This window comes from Mus pahari, chromosome 14 (genome assembly GCF_900095145.1).
Source record: "Mus pahari chromosome 14, PAHARI_EIJ_v1.1, whole genome shotgun sequence".
Taxonomy (NCBI): domain Eukaryota; kingdom Metazoa; phylum Chordata; class Mammalia; order Rodentia; family Muridae; genus Mus; species Mus pahari.
Genome location: NC_034603.1, coordinates 74,072,901 through 74,089,977, shown reverse-complemented (window position 1 = coordinate 74,089,977; position 17,077 = coordinate 74,072,901). Strand labels below are relative to the sequence as shown.

The following is a 17,077-nucleotide window of genomic DNA, read 5'->3' as shown; positions in this document are numbered from 1 at the left end:
GAACTCAGAAATCCGCCTGCCTCTGCCTCCTGAGTGCTGGGATTAAAGGTGTGCACTACCACGCCCGGCTCATGGTGTGTCTTTACAGCAGTAAAACCCTAACTAAACACATGGTCTATTAAGAACACAAATCTAGCCAGGCATAGTGGTATGCACCTTTCTTCCCAGCACTCAGGAGACAGCACAGGCAGATCTCTGAGTTCGAGGTCAGCCTGGTCTACAAAGTGAGTTCCAGGACAGCCAGGGCTACACAGAGAAACCCTGTCTTAAAAAAGAAAAAAGAAAATCTCTCCAACTCCCGACTTATTTAATTATGTGTTTAGGTGTGTCCGTGCACATGAGTGTAGTGCCTGCAGATGCCAGAAGAGGGCGATGGATCCTTTGGAAACAATGTTATTGGCAGCTTGAGTTGTGGGATATAGAATCTGGACTCAAACTCCCATCCTTTGGAAGAGTAGTGTCTGCTCTTAACTGCTGAGCCACCTCCTCGGCCCCAAGATAATTGTGTTGGGAAGGGAGAAGGTGGAAGATCACAAAACCTAAGTATGTTTTAACTCTTATCAAGTCTGGCTACTTGGATAACAAGATTAGATACCCAAAATAGCCAAAGGAATAGTGTCTAGATGTGAAAAACACATTCACTGTAGGTGGCCAGGTTAAATCTTTTTTGATTTTGTGTTTTAAGACAAGGTCTTGCTATGTAGTCCCAGCTGGCCTCTAACTCAGGATCCTCCTGCCTCAGCCCAGGATGAAACTTTTGAGTGCCAGGTCAATTTCCTCTTTCTCCATGCACATCAGCTTACTAGAAAGTCTTTTACACAGGGATACAGTCAGTTTCTTCGCACTTTAGTGGGTGAGTTCAGAGTAGATGTAATCAGCTCTTCTAGCCGTACCGCCTTCTGAAATTGAAGAGGGAAAATAACTCAGTAAGCTACAGCTGTGAGTTCAGAGAAACTCTAAAAAGAACGCCCATCTCAGGTGTGTTGGCTTAGGGGCCATCAGTGCTGGCCAACAAGCTTGATGACTTTAGTTCTATGCCAGGGTCCCACATGGAGGAAGGAGAAGGCTGACTCTCCCAACTTGTCCTCTAACTTCCGTGCACATGTTAGCCCCATGCACATACATACACAAGAAGTAAATATACTAGATTGGTTTTATTCAAAAGCCCCATTTCTAGATGGGCAACCTGAAAGAAACAAGTATTAACTGATCTTTTCTAGTTTAATAATAATTCATTCTGTGTGTGAGACTGTGTGTGTGTGTGTGTGTGTGTGTGTGTGTGTGTGTGTGTGTGTGTGTGTGTGTGTGTGTGTGTGTGTGTGATGTATAGTATGTATATGGGGGGTCATGAAGGCCATAAGAGGCCATTACATTTCCTGCCTATCACTTCCTACCTTATTCTCTTGAGATGGGGTCTTTCACTAAACCTGAAGCCAGGCTGGATGCCAGTGAGCCCCAGAAATCTCCACATCTCTGCATCTCATAGGCCTAAGCACAGCTTTTTGCACAAGAGCTCAGGATTCAAACTGAAGTCCTCACACAAGTGAGGCAGTCAAGTGCTCTCAGCTGCAGAGCCATCTCCCCAGCACTGATTTCTTCCTGAAAATGATTTAGTAGTGACCCTGCATCCTCTATTGGGGACTTTGGCGGGGGTTGTTGTTGAGATTCTATTTAATCTGTTTGTTTGTTTATGTTTTCAAGACAGGGTGTCTCTGAGTAGCTCTGGCTGGCCTGGAACTCACTCTGTAGACCAGGCTAGCCTCAAACTTACAGAGATCTGCTTACCTCCTGACTCCCAGAGTGTTGGGATTAAAGGTGTGCGCCACCACCATCTTTCTGAGTTCGAGACCTGCCTGGTCTATCAGAGCTACACATAGAAAACTCTGCCTTGAAAAACCCAGAATAGGGCTGGAGAGATGGCTCAGCAGTTAAGAGCACTGACTGCTCTTACAAAGGTCCTGAGTTCAATTCCCAGCAACCACATGGTGGCTCACAGCTATCTGTAATGAGATCCTATGCACTCTTCTGGTGTGTCTGAAGACAACTATAGTGTACTCATATAAATAAAATCAATCTAAAAGAAATTATATACACACACTCACCCAGAAGAAAAAAGGAGATTTTATTTTAATTTTAACTAATGGGGGAGTTATGTACATGTGAGCATAGGCACCCATGGAGACCAGAAACACAGGTATGGATATGTCTGGTGCTGAAGTTGCAATTGGTCCTATGCCACTGGATGTGAGTGCTGGGATGTGAACTCAGGTCCTCTGGAGCACAGTACACGCTTATAAATGCAAAGCCATTTCTCCAGCCTGTCTTGGAAGTATTTAGAGGATAGCCCCTACCCTGCTTTCCCTCCACCCACTTCTACAGCTGTCATTATGATTATATTACAGTTAACATTAACTGCATTAGTAGGAATTGTGATTGGTTACCGTTGACTCATTGGGAGCCTGGAGTCCGCAAACCCCATCCTTAGATACAAAGCCCCTGATCACAGTGATGTCTCCGAGACTCATTGCTACAGCATCTCTTGTCCCATCACGACTCACCTTGTTCCGTGGGTGCTGTCACCATGAAGACTGGAGTGGCATAGTGTATTTCCTGGGGTGGTTCTGCAAAAGACAGGGCATAAGTGTTACTGGGCCAGAGCTTGGATCCTCTGACCATGGGAGGGCAGTGGCCTGGGGCCTAAACTGAGCACTTCCCCTTTGGGGTTGTGGAGACACGTTGTCACTCCCAGCCCAACCCAGGCTCCTGCTTGGCAAGAAGGGAACACCAAAAACTGGGAGCTGGTGCTGGTGTATCAGGGCTTACATGGTGCTCCGAATATGCGTAGGGCTCTGAGGGGCTGACTAGATTGGAGGCCCTTGTTAGCTGGGCCTTTCCACCATGAAGCATCCAACATATAAGGTCTGATAAGTGACTAAATATTGTACAGTTTGGTGACTCTAGCTAATCACGAAATACTGCAACCTTGCAAAGCGCTAAGGAAGCAGTTTTATGCGCTCTCGTTTGCTCTAGCACTTGGCTGGCATGGGTGGCGCCCTGGGTTTGATCCCAAGCATTGCAAAAAACAAACCATGGAATATAGAGCGTGGATCATCCCAAGCTGAAATAAAGTCATCTCTAAAATATATTACATGAAAAAAACAAAACAAAAAACAAAACCAAAGGATAGAATGAAAAATCTCCCGCTGGTGTCAAACTACGACTGGGAGGGGCTCTGAACACTGGCCGCAGACCCTGGACAGTAAGATGGGAGATGGGGGGTAGTGGTTAGAGGCAGATGGGGTTCTCTATTATTTTACTTCCTTTTTTTCCTCTATTATTTTGCCTGTGTTTCTGGAGAGTTACTTTATTTTTAATAGCCAGCGCTGTGTAGAGTACTTATCTATCATGTGTGGACACCTTGGGGTCCTAGTGCCATAGCATATTTACACGTGCATACATACCTGTGTATACAGTCACCCCCAAACCAAACAACCAAACTGCTCAAAACAGCCAGCAAAGCCCTTTACCTGACTGAGTTTTGCAGAGGCTTGCAGACAGCTCACCTTGCGTAGGCACATCTCCAGAACCCTTGGACGGATTCTCGCTCAGAGTCTTCCCTGTCCCCCCCACAAAGCAAGACATGATCATTATGTTGAACTATTTAGACATGTTTGTCCTTTCTTCTCTGCCAAGGGGAAGAATCTCTCATGATTTTAAGTGACATGCCAGTGGCCTCAACTAATGAGGGGGTAAAAATCACAGGTTTCTATATAGCACCGAGTCATCTGGTTCAGGGTCCTCCCGACCAGGCCCTGGGAGGCCTTAGCCTATGGATCACAGTGGAAATGGACACATTTTCATTCCTTCATTTCATTTTCATTCCTTCTTGAGACAGCCTTGAGTTATCTTCAAGAGATGAGTAATACAACTAAGTTCTATGTCGGCAGGAATCAAAAATCATTTTTTGGTTGGTTGGTTTCGTTTTTCTGAAACAGGGTTTCTCTGTGTAGCCCCGGCTGTCCTGAAACTCACTTAGTGCACAAGGCTGGCCTTGAACTCTCAAAGGTCTGCCTGCCTCTGCCTCCTAAATGCTGGGGTCGGTAGCATGTTCCACCACCGCCTAGCTGAAATCAAACATCTTCCTGGCACTTGGACATCAACTCGAGGCGATTTCAGTGTTGAGATGTTTGAGGAGCTGGGTTAAGTAGGATGTCTGTTTTCAAGGGGCTTTAGGGTCTGGGTTTGTCCTGGAGTCTGTGCTGGGTCTTGTGTAAGCTAAGCAGGGACTGTGAAGTTGCTTTTCAACCCTATCAGCTGAGTGCTGCCCTTCGTGACCTTTATCCGTGTAGAGATGGAGAGAGCACAGGGACCTAACATCTGTGAATCTCACTCATTCAGACAGTATCTCCACAGGCTGGAAGGCGGAGGCCAGGAGTAGCAAAGGCACCAGGTACCCAACAGCCCTGGGCCTGGCACCTTGTGAGCTAGTGACACAAATGCTGTTTGTGCAAATCTAGATATTTTTCCACACACATGTGCCCAGTGAAAGGGCCACTTTGAAATCTTTACCAGAGAAGGGCTGAGAGGTGAGCAGGGAGAACCTTCTACCCAGAGAGTGAAGGTTTGTCGTCGCTGTTGTTGCTATAGTAGGTCAAGTGGGAAGAAAGAGACATGTTCCCCTCCGACATACACCAAGCTCCCTGAGGACAGCTGCGAAGCAGAAGGCGCTGCCCTTTGAGAAGCTTCCGCTTTGGACCGACTACATGCAGTGCAGTTAGTGTCAGAAGCACTGTTTACAGTGGCCTGAAAACAACCCAAGCATGGGGACCAGGAATGGGGAAATAAGAGGCTTTCGTGCAAATCAGGCGGTTCCCTAGCCTAAAATGGAAAGATCTGCTATGCAAAGGAATCCAAGCACCGAAAGACAGCCCCCGGGGGATGTGGTGCAGCTGGCGGAGTCCTTGCCTGGCAAACAGGGGCCCCTGAGTTCATTCTGCAGGCCTGTAATCCAACCACTTGGGAGGACCAGAAGTTCAAGGTTATCCTGACTACTTGGTGAATTGAAGGCCAGCCTGGGATACAGGAGACCCTGTCACAAAATAAAACAAGAGACAACTGCATGGTTTCACTCAAATGAAACCCTAGAATAGTTCTAGCTGTAGAGACAGAAAGTAGAATGTGGTTACAGAGCAGGAGAACAGAATGAGGAACTGTCTCATGGGCATTGGGTTTCAGCCAGGGAAGAGGACAAAGGCGGATGTGGCCTTATCAGTGGCCTCACAACAGAGATAAGTGTGACAGTCAAGAGATAAGTGTGACAGACAGTCACGCACACAGACGAACTGGCTGAACTGGGAGCTGAGCTTGTGACTGGAAAGAACTCTTGTTTTGCACAAGACAGGGCCACACAGTAAAAGAAAACAGAAAGATGGGAGAGTAGAATAGCAAATCTTATGATGTGTATATTTTAGCATAACATTATGAAGACAGTCTGGGGTTCAGTTGGTAGTGTCTTGCCTGCACACAACTCTAGCATATATCCTCACTGACACACACATTGGATGTAGGAATATGTGCTTGTGATCCCCGCCCTAGAGATGTGAAGGCAGGAGTATGGCAAGTCTGACTGACACCATCCCCAGCTACAAAAGACCCAGAGTCAAAAACTGTATAAGCTGGAAGCAGAGGTGCAGACCTCTGCTCAGCATTCTGAAGCTGAGGCTGGAGCATCATTGTGAGTTCAAAGCCAGCCAGGCAGACCTTACAGGAGCCTTTAAGATTGAGAACAAAAGCCAGGCGTGGTGGCGCACGCCTTTAATCCCAGCACTCGGGAGGCAGAGGCAGGCGGATTTCTGAGTTCGAGACCAGCCTGGTCTACAAAGTGAGTTCCAGGACAGAAACCCTGTCTCGAAAAACCAAAAAATTGAGTACAAAAATAATCCAGTCGTGGGGTTGGGGGCATGGGGCTGTGTGTATAAATTGTGTCCATGTGAGGCTGGGCAACCTACATCAGAAGGAACCTAAAGGCAGCTCTCTATGAACCTCATGAAGTCAGTCTGTCCACCTCTTAATCTCTCTCTCTCTCTCAATCTCTCTCTCTCTCTCATATCTCTCTCTCTCTCAATCTCTCTCTCTCTCTGGTTTTTTGGGACAGGGTTTCTCTGTGTACCCCTAACTGTCCTGAAACTCACTCTGTAGGCCAGGCTAACCTCCAACTCAGAGATCCACCTGCCTCTGCCTCCCGAGTGCTGGGATTAAAGGCGTGCACCGCCTCCATTGCCACCACCACCACCAGGCTTCCCCTCCCCCTCTGCCCTGCTGATTCTGAACAGCACAGGAGTACACAGGGAGAACCTACCTTTTTTGTATTTTAGATGAATCAAAAAAGCCAGAACTAGGACTATTACCAGTAGCCCCAGAAACAACCCCGGGAGCAACAGTGACAGCCGACATGAAGGGCAGCTCTCATCTTCTGCAAGAAAACAGTATTCATGGTCACCACGGGCTTCCTTCTTCTGTGACACTGACCTAAGTTCTCTAGGATAGGCCGCCTTGGCTGTCCGCCTGTGTTCACCATCACCACACTGTGTACCTGATCCCAGCAACTCATGAGAGTCCCCTTATTGGAGCATGAGGTTCTTAGAGTCATACCCTCGTGCCTCCCTACCCCGTGGGCATCACAGCGCAGCCCAGCACTTCATGGTTGGATCCCTCCCAGCACGGCTAGGACCCTGTAAGACAGGCACTGGTGTTGACTGGGCAATTCTTTGTCACCACCTCTGGATACCATCCCAGCAAGTCCTGAAATAACACCCAACCACTGTCCGATCCCTTCTTACTGCAGCTCATTCGCCTCAAGCTGAATGACCTGAGGAGCCACAAGCAAGAGCAGCAGGCCAGGCGAAGAGCTAACCTGACCAACCCTGTGCCGCCTTGTGGCACAAGCCGAGTGGGCGGGGCGAGACTCCAGAGGGCGGGGAAAAGACATCAGAGGGCGGGGCGGGGCTGCGTCTCTGCTTCAGGGAACTGATGTGCACAGGCATCATGGTCTATTCATGATTTCTTTTCTTGAACTTGCTATGTAGCTGAGGCTAGCCTTAAACTCCTGGTCCTCCTTTTTCCAATTTCCCGCTGGGACTACAGATGTGTGGAGCACAGCTGTCAGTTTGTTTATTTTTTATTAATTTATGTATTTTGATTTTGTTTTGGTTTTTGTTTTTTGAGACAGGGATTCTCTGTATAGCCCTGGCTATCCTGGAACTCACTCTGTAAAGCAGACTGGTCTTGAACTCAGAAATCCATCTGACTCTGCCTCCCGAGTGCTGGGACTAAATTCATGTGCCCGGCCTTTTCTTTCTTTCTTTCTTTCTTTCTTTCTTTCTTTCTTTCTTTCTTTCTTTCTTTCTTTCTTTCTTTCTTTCTTTCTTTTAGATTTATTCATTTTAATGTATTCACTATTTCTCTTTTAAGACACACCAGAAGAGGGCATCAGAACCCATTACAGATGGTTGTGAGCCACCATGTGGTCACTGGGAATTGAACTCAGGACCTCTGGAAAATCAGTCAGTACTCTTAACTGCTTTAACCGCTGAGCCATCTCTCCAGCCCTTATTTTGATTTTTTTTTTTTTTTGGTTTTTCAAGACAGGGTTTCTCTGTATAACCCTGGCTGTCCTGGAACTCACTCTGTAGACCAGGCTGGCCTCAAACTCAGAGATCCGCCTGTGCTGTCTCCCAAGTGCTGGGATTAAAGGCTTTCACCACCACCTGACCAGCTTGTTTACTCTTAAGAATGACTACTATCTATTAAAAATGCATTTAGTGTGTATTTATATACCCACTGTATTGTTCAGGGTTCTCTAGAGTCATAGAACTTATGGAATGTCTCTATATATTAAGGAAATTTTTTTGTGATATCTTCCAGTCTGCAGTCTAACTTAGCCCAACAGTGGGCATCTGTGGATGGGAAGTCCAAGAATCTAGTAGTTGCTCAGTACCACGAGGCTAGAATTGTTTAAGCTGGTCTTCTTTAGAGGTAGTTCCAACCGACGTGCTGGTAGTCGAAGGGTGTAAGTGCAACGAGAGGAAGAGTGAATCTTCCTCCTTCCAGTGTCTTTATGTAGGCCTTCAGCAGAAGGTGTGGCCCAAATTAACGGTATGTACCACCACGCCTGGATCTGGAACTTGCTTTGTCCCCAGGCCGACTTGAACTCAGAGATTTCCTTGCCTCAGTTTCCTGGGATTAAAAGACGTGTACTACCTTGCCTGGGTCTAAGCTTTTCATGGCTACCGTGCGTGCCTCAAGATCTCCGTGCCAAGATCCAGGTCAGAAACTGTGTCTTCCAACCTCCACCTGGATCCTCTAGTAGATGAGTAAGTATTCTGTATCGCAGGTGGGCCTTCCAACTCCGGATTGTAGCTCGTTCCAGAGATAGTCAAGTTGACAACCGGAAACAGCCACTACACCCACTTACATGCACGTAAAAGCCATATAAACTATGCATGTAGAAGTCAGAAGACAATCTACGAGAGTTGGTTCTTCCCACCATGTGGGTCCCGGGGGGCAAACTCAGATCTTCACATTTGGTGGCAATCACCTCCCGTCACTCAACTATGACTATGACAGCCGTCCAGTTCCAAGTGTGCAGTGGAGAGTTGGCTCATGCTTGGCCCCAAAGTACCACATTTCTCTAACCCTGTGTTAATGTATAGGATTCAGTTGCACAAGTGCCTCAGCTTCCTCTAAAGAGCAGAAGTAACCTTGCTAAATTGGTGCAAAGGAACCACAGAACAGGAAATACAGGACTGTTCTCCTGTCAAGTCCTACTCTTTTTCTACAATTCATTTATTTATAGAGTTATTTAGTTTTATTTACTTGTTTATTTATCTATTTATTTTAGTTCTTTGAAACAGGGTCTCTTTGTATAGACTTGGCTGTCCTGAAACTCCACGGACCAGGCTGGCCTCAAACTCACAGAGATCCATCTGCCTCTGCCCCCCAAGTGCTGTCTTCGATTTATTTTATTGTATGTGTTTGATATATTGTGTTTGACACATTTATGGGTTTAAATAAATTTTTGATAGTAGTCATTCTCAAGAATAAACAAACCGGGGCTGGAGAGATGGCTCAGCGGTTAAGAACATTGACTGCTCTTCTAGAGGTCCTGAGTTTAATTCCCAGCAACCACATGGTGCCTCACAACCATCTGTAATGGGATCTGATGCCGTCTTCTGGTGTGTCTGAAGACAGCTACAGTGTACTCATATAAATAAATAAATAAACCTCTGAGAGAGAGAGAGAGAGAGAGAGAGAGAGAGAGAGAGAGAGAGAGAACAAACTGGCCAGGTGGTGGTGGTGGTGGTGAATGTCTTTAAAACCAACACTTGGGAGGCAGAAGCAGGTGCATCTCTGAGTTCAAATTGGTCTGTATGTATGTGTGTACCACATGTATGTGTGTTCACCATGGTGCCCATGGAGACCAGAAGAAGGCTTTGGTTTCCCTGAACCTGGAGTCAAAGATGGCTGTGATCCACTATGTAGGTGCTGGGAATTGAACCTGGATCCTCTAGAAGATGAGTAGGTATTCTTACCTATCTCTCCAGCTCCCTACTCTATTTTTTTTTTTTTTGAAGAATCCAGTAATATATGTTATGTGGTTCATTAACAAAAATAACATACAGAAGAAAGGATGGCCGTCTGTCATGTTACCCACATGGTAACTTGGAAAATAGAGCTGGGAGAATCAGGTCTCAGGGTTTTCCTTGGCTACATGTGTGAGTATAGAGCCAGCCTAGTCTACTTAAGAAACTACTTCCAAAGGCGGGGGAAGGAATGCCAAGGTCACAGAGCTGGCAAATAGCAGACTGACTGCACAGAGACCTGGGCTCACGTGCTTCTTCTCTGACCTTCAGCCACCTTGAACCAGCCCAGTTTCCCTTGAAAGCTAAAGCTGGAGCTCTGGACATGCCAAGGACCTCCTCAACCAGTGTCCCCCTATAGCTAGCTCCCGCTCATCTCTCCAGCGCCTTGGACAGAACCTTGCACCTTACCCAGGTGGTCCCTTCTTACCTTTCTCCATACTGTGCCTGTTTCCTTTACAACAGCTGGCACAGCTTGTGAGCCATTTGTTTGGGTTTTGTGTCTTCCTCCTAGACCAGAGGCTCCCCATGAGGGCAGCAACCAATCAATGTAACCCAGGGTGTGGTGCACCTTAGCTGATAAGTGAATCCATGACTAAGGAACCTGTACTTATGGCAACAACCATCTGCCCTGATGGGGTTGGGGACGTGACCACGTCTTAGGTGTCACTGATGTCCTGGAAGCACCATAGCTTGCAACAAGCAGCCGCCTACGCCAAGAGGACAATCGGTAGAGATGTATCTGTGAGACTTCATTGAAGATGATCATGTTTGAGAGGACAATATGTCACTTGAACAAACTGCAGAAAGGTCGCATGCAGACAGCGCTTGCTTTGTGGCCTCACCACACAGGGTAGAGGAGTATATGTTAAGCCACTGGTTCACCCTGCACACCGCATCCCAGTACCAGGCCTGTGTTGGCTTTCCTCTCTCCATTCATTCCTATGACAGCCACAATCACCACTTACTTCATGCCCTGCCACCTGGAGCCCATAGCCTAAAACTCCTGCCAAAACCTGTCCTTCTAGCTGTGCTGGTTAATACTGGTTTCAACTTGATCAGAGCTAGAACCCCCCCCCCACTCAAATGTCTGGGTAAGTCCTGAGAGGTTACATTAGGTGAACTGAGGTGGACAGGCCTACCCCAAGTGTGGCCGGTATCATCCCACAGGACAAGTCCCAGATTGAATAAGAAAGAGAATGTAGCCTGTCAGTGTGCTTTTTTAACCCTAGCAGAAGCAGATGGATATCTGAGTCTGAGGCTAGCCTGGTCTACACAGTGAGTTCCAGGCTGGCCAAAGCTACATAATCAGAATGTGTCTTTAAAAATAGTAAAATTATAGAGGACTGGAGAGATGGCTCAGAGGTTAAGTGTCTGTTCTTCCAGAGGTCCTGAGTGCAATTCCCAACAACCATATGCACAAGAATTTCTCTCTCTCTCTCTCTCTCTCTCTCTCTCTCTCTCTCTCTCTCTCTCTCTGCTGCTGCTCCTGTATGTGGACGAGATGTGACTACCACCTATCTCCCATTCCTGCTGCTGTAGGATCCCTGTCAGGATGGACTGTGTTACTGAGAACTGTGAGCCCAAATCAGCTGTTCCATTCTCCAGGTAATTTTGTCACAGCAGCAAACAAGTGATCGACACACTGGTCTTCTGAGCATACCTCCGGGGAGATTACCCCCTGCTTTGTTAGATTTAACTAGACACTTGCACCCTAAAACTGAGAGCCATTGCCCTGTCTTTCCATCTAACAAAACTTTCTGTAGTGGTGGACATGGTTCTGCGTCTCTGCTATGCGAGCACTCAAGCAGACACGCACTGGTGCACATATCACAGCACGTATGTGGAGGTCAGAGAACCACTCTGTAGAATCAGCTCTCTCTTCCACTGGAGTTCCAGGGATCGAACTCAGGCTTGTACAACACCTTTACCCCGTTGAGCCATCTTGCCGGCCCTTGGATTTTTTACTGTCTTTGACTGGTTTTAATTTTGCATAGATACATGTGGCTTGGGGCCTCCCTGCTCGTAGACCTGGAGAACCAGTGGTTCTTAATGAGGTTTGACGAGACTGCAGATATAATGTGTTTAGATTCCTTTCTCCCTCTCCCAAGGTCGCCACAGCTGAGGCTACTGGTGCGGGGCTAAAAGCATGGGGTGGGAAGACAACAGAGTAAAAACCAGAACTAAGGAGGCGTGGCTGGGCGGGAAGGCAGCAGGCTGAGAAGCTTCAGGCTTCTAGGGACCGTGGGAGATTGGTCTGCTGACTAATCTTGATTAGATTAGGGAGGGACTAGGTGATTAGTGAAGAGCTGGCACAGAGGATTAGCTAAGCCGGGAGGATCCGGTCTGCTGAAGGAGCACCATCTTTTAGACTGATGGCCCAGATGAGGAATAAAAAGAAGAAAAATAATTTTAAAAAATAAAAATAAAAAAAGGAGAAAGCATGTAGCAGTTGTGCTAATGGATGAACTCTGTTCTTCCCAGACTCCTGACTGAATGCTTTCAACCCCCAAGGTCGCTTCATACCACAGGAGAGAGTCCCACAGGCCACCCAGCCTCCATTGTATACAGATGCACTTACTGGCCATTGTGAAGTTGAAATCCTGACTGTATTTCGTCGAGTTGGAAACATTGACTTTGCATTTGTAGGGGCCTGTCTCGTTGGCATTGGAGATCCTCAGGTGGAAATCCACAGCTCCCCCTCTTCTTCTCTTGCTCTCTAGGTATTTTGTACCCCAAAAGAGCGAATAGGTGATGTCTACCGATGTGTTCTTGGTGGAACAAGACAGAGATACATTTTGGCCCATCCTGACCACGTTCACACTTGAGTTCAGATTTGGAGACAGTATTTCTGGGAAGACAAAAATGACACAGAAGGCTTTGTGAAAACAGCCGGACAGGGCTGGAACCGCAGCTTGCACGGGGAGCGCTTGCCTAGCGCACACGACAAAGTCCTGGATTCCATCCTGAACACAGTTTCGATCAGGCACGAGGCCTGTAATTATAGCTCTTGGGAGATGGAAGCAAGAGGGATCAGGAGTTCAGGGCTATCCTTGGCTGTGTAGGGAGTTCAAAGCCAGGCTGGGCTACATGAGACCTAGTGTATAGTTAGTACTGTAAGGCTTACAGGATCTAGAATCACCTTGGAGATTGCCTCTGGGCACATCTTCGAGGAAGTCCCTAGATTGGAGTGAGTGAGGTGGGAAGACCTACCCTGACTGTGTGTGGCCCATCAGCAGTCTGGGTTCCCAGGCTGAATTTTAAAAAAAAAACAAAACAAAACACCAGAGAGACAGTGAATCAGGCATCCACTGCCGAGGAATTTTAATCCAGCTACATGGCTGCTCTACTGGACTAAGACTGCCTTGATCTCTGTGATTTGGCTGGAATGCAGACACGCCTTTAATCCCAGGAGACAGAGGCAAGGAGATCTCTGAGGTCATGGCTAGCCTGGTGTAAAGCAAGTTTCAGGTAAAGAAAGGTTGAGGTCCAGGCACAGTGACACAACCTTTATCCTAGCACTCAGGAGGCAGAGGCATGCAGATCTCTGAGTTCAAGTCCGTCAGTTTAGTTGAGACCTTGAGTTGAGAAGAAATACAGTGGAGTTCGGAGCAGTTCAGTTCATGGAGTTCAGAGGCAGTTTTACCGGGACAATTATAGTGAGACAGGTTACGGAGAGAAAACAAGGTAGACATAGATGGAGACAGAACGAGCCAGAGAATGAGAAAGATTTAACTTCCCATTTGTACTGCTTTGCAGGTAAGACCTGCCAAATTTTCTTATCATCGATTACACTTCCTATAAGCCAGGGGCAGACCTGCAGCTTCGAGTCTTTCATTAAGTAACCCACCATAAAAACAGATCGAGACAGAACGAGCCAGAGAATGAGAAGAGCCAGAAGATTAGAACATGTTGCCAAAGTTACCATGAGACCAAGCAGAGCAATGCAGTAAGAAGCTGAGAGAAGCCAGATTGAATCAGTCAGCTTGGAGTGGGGTTTGAGCCAGAACAACTGAGTTGACCAGCCAGCCAGAGTTCAGAAAGAGCTAGAAAGAGTGATCTTATTCAGTTGTCAGTTTCAGAGGCCGAAAACATTCTAGACCTAGATAAGATTGTACGGAGGCTAGAAGCTTCCAGGACCAGGCCTGGGTTAGCAGACTGAAGCAGTAAGTCTCAGAGAGGACAATTAAATCAGGCGAATAAAAGACATTTTAACAGTCCACAGTTACCTCTCTGTCTCCTGGCTGTGGATGCTCTGTGACCAGCTGCCTCAGGCCCCTCCCATCATGACTTCCCAGCCATCATGAGCCTTATCTCCCCTTGAGCCCAGGTTATCTCCCTTTGAGCAGTGAGCCCAGGTCGACCCTTCCTTCCTCCTGTTGCTTCCTGTCGGATAGTTGGTTGAATCTTTCATTTCTCACAGTAGTGAGAAAGCAATACACCCCTTCTCAAGGTGGAAGCAAACACCTTAGGGAAATTGTGTCGTTCCCCCCCCCCCCAGTCAATCCCAATCTTTCCTTTGTTCTTCAGGTGTGCCAGAGGCCACCAGGTCTACACACTTGTGCTCCATATTGTAATCTCGTTTGCTTTTCCCCAGGTAAAAATTCCTTTATTGCACATCTGTCTCTATATTTTTGTTTGACTTTGACACGGGATTTAACTTCTCATTTGTACTGCTTTGCAGGTAAGACCTGCCAAATTTTCTTATCATCGATTACACTTCCTATAAGCCAGGGGCAGACCTGCAGCTTTGAGTCTTTCATTAAGTAACCTACCATAATTCAGATTCTGTGACACATCCTTTTCTGCTCTCCTGCCGGGATGCCCCTGCTCCCCCAGGTTTTTCTTTCTCCTGTAATTTCAGGACTTGGGGGATGGAGGCAGATGGATGGAAAATTCAAGGTCAGTCTATGCTGACCTAGTGAGTTCTAGGCCAGCCTGGGCTATATGAGATTGCCTTCAGTAAGTTTAACTCCTTAAACTCTGTCTGCTGTGGCTTTGGTATCCAGTCTGTAATACATACATACATCCAGCTGGTATACATACATACTCATGTGTATGTTTACTGTAAGATGTGTAATATATGCTCTGAGAGTTAATATTACATTTAAAATTGGAATAAAAGAACTCGTGTTTGCTAACTGCCGTCAAGGACTGCTTGGAAAAATCGCAGCCAAGGGAAGCGATATAGCTTGTGAATTTATTGCTATTCAATAAACCCTGACACCACAGACAGGCACAAAAACGTCCATCTAGGCTGCTCCCTTGTGTGCTCGCCCATACTCAGGACGTAACAGGCTGAAGCAGGAGGATTCTTATGAGTTCAACATCAGCTTCGGCTACATAGTGAATGCTAGGCTATGTAGCAAGATGTTCTCACCGACAATCCTCCGCAGAAAGAAAACTGCCTGCTTCTGGAAGGGGAGGGGAGACAGGCTGGGTTGCACACAACAGCACTTTCCACTTTATGGGGTTAGCTTACACCAAAGGACCGATGTGCCGCAAAGACTGCAGAGGAACCAGGATTGGGGCCATCCCTTCTCACCGATGGAAAAAACCACCCTCAAAAGCCATCAGTTCGTGTGCCCAGGTGCTAGCTGGGCAGCAGCAAGCCAGGCTCAGCACCAAAGCACTCTGACTCCACAGTAGAGCTCTTCCCAGGCATAGTACTTGTTGCCTGGATTGATTTAAAAGGGGTTTTGAGTGGGCATGGTGGACTGGATCCCAGCATTTGAGAGTTTAGGAGTTAGTCTAGTTTAGCCTTGGCCATGTCATAGAGTTTGAGGCCAGCCTGAGCTACATGAGACCCGGCCTCAAAAGTAAACAAATTAATAAAAATTTACAGGCTAGAGAGATGGCTCAGAGGTTAAGAACACTGACTGCTCTTCCAGAGGTCCTGAGTTCAAATCCCAGCAACCACATGGTGGCTCACAACCATCTGTAATGGAATCCGATGCCCTCTTCTGGTGTGTCTGAAGAGAGCAATAATATACATGAAATAAATAAATATATTTTTAAAAAATAATAATAATAAAAAAAATTTACAAAAATCATGGGAGGGTTCTCTAACTAAAAGTGATAACAAAGGAAGTTTGGAGGTAAAAAAAAGTCTCAGATTTTGCCGGACCAAGTTTCAGGTGGGAAAAAAAAAATGCTATAATTAATGCCCTCTCTAAAACTCAGCTCACTGCCCTCCTAGCAGATAACGGAAGGCTTTGCATTTGGTTGCCGATCTAAAACCACAGAAATCCCCGTAAGTGAACGCTCATGTTCAGAGTCAGCTAGCTGACCATTTTGATGCCCATGCTTTCAGGAAATGAAACTTACCATTTATTTCCACCCTCGTACAATCCACTGCAGCGTTCTGAACTGAAAGAGAAAAGGGAAGATTAGAAAAAAATAAATAAATAAAACTCATTTCCTACGTGATTATTTTGAGAGCTGATTCTTGTTTGTTTTTTCGTCTTCGATTTTTCAAGACAGGGGGTCTCTCTAGGTAGCCCTGGCTGGCCGTGGACTCTTTGTGTAGACCAGGCTGGCTCCACAGAGATCCACCTGCCTTTGCCTTACCAAGTGCCAATCCCTGCCCCAGAGTCAATTCTTAAAATATCGAATCAGGCTTACGTGTGATAGAAATGATAAGATCCCAGAGTAACAGCTTGTCCAGCCAGCAGCTCCCCATTCCCTTGAATGAGACCGCAGAGAGGTGCACTGGAGAGTCACTATCGCCCATGGTTAATTGAGCTACTGCAGAATGGGGCTCAGCTTCTAAGATTCCTCTTCCCAACCACACGCAGGAAATAAGAGGATTTAGACAAGTTTACTCAACAGGACCCGTGACTCATTGGTTTAACTGTCCTTCATATTACTGGAACAGCTGCTCAGACCACAAGATCTCCTATCTCACTTGGATCTGCTGCTTAATGATAATGAATCTTTTTTTTTTCTTTTTTTTTCCCCTTTTTTCTCCCTTCCTTCCCCCTTCCCTTTCGCTCCGGCCCATAGGTTTTTTATTTGTTTCTCATTAAGGATGGTTATGAGCCACCATGTGGTTGCTGGGATTTGAACTCAGGACCTCCAGAAGAGCAGTCAGTGCTCTTAACCATTGAACCATCTCACCAGCCCCATAATGGCTCTTTTGTTCTCTCTCATTCTCTCTCTCTCTCTCTCCTCTCTCTCTGTCTCTCTCTGTCTCTCTCTTTCTCTCTCTCTCTCTTTCTCTCTCAGTCTTTCTCTCTCTGTCTGTCTCTCTCTGTCTCTGTCTCTCTGTCTGTCTCTGTCTTTCTCTCTGTGTGTCTGTCTCTCTCTGTCTTTCTCTCTGTCTCTGTCTCTCTCTGTCTGTCTCTCTCTGTCTCTGTCTCTCTGTCTGTCTCTGTCTTTCTCTCTGTGTGTCTGTCTCTCTCTGTCTTTCTCTCTGTCTCTGTCTCTGTCTCTGTCTG

General features: G+C 46.7%; 1 protein-coding gene across 2 annotated transcripts; it reads right to left on the bottom strand.

The window, feature by feature from the left end:
• Nucleotides 1-705: 705 nt before the first annotated feature.
• Milr1 (mast cell immunoglobulin like receptor 1) lies at nt 706-16,409 on the bottom strand. 2 transcript variants are annotated; one of them, XM_021213812.2, is made up of 7 exons: nt 16,263-16,409; nt 15,966-16,007; nt 12,220-12,489; nt 6,359-6,472; nt 3,528-3,617; nt 2,559-2,621; nt 706-899 (listed from the first exon to the last, which is right to left on the bottom strand). In XM_021213812.2, the coding sequence occupies exons 1-7, from the start codon at nt 16,369-16,371 to the stop codon at nt 847-849; spliced, it is 741 nt and encodes a 246-aa protein (XP_021069471.1). In that variant the 5' UTR covers nt 16,372-16,409; the 3' UTR covers nt 706-846. The 2 variants fall into 2 exon arrangements, with proteins under 2 accessions (XP_021069471.1, XP_021069472.1); XM_021213813.2 differs by having other exon boundaries at nt 6,359-6,469; nt 16,263-16,371.
• Nucleotides 16,410-17,077: the final 668 nt, after the last annotated feature.

What these genes read in the sequence shown, in the direction of transcription:
- Milr1 (XM_021213812.2), bottom strand. Translation starts at nt 16,371, where the DNA reads ATGGGCGATAGTGACTCTCCAGTGCACCTCTCTGCGGTCTCATTCAAG. An exon ending in TTTCAACTTCACAATGGCCA is followed by an intron (nt 6,473 to 12,219) that starts GTAAGTGCATCT and finishes GTTTTCTTGCAG; the next exon opens with AAGATGAGAGCTGCCCTTCA. An exon ending in CCTCTGCAAAACTCAGTCAG is followed by an intron (nt 2,622 to 3,527) that starts GTAAAGGGCTTT and finishes TGTCTTTTGCAG; the next exon opens with AACCACCCCAGGAAATACAC.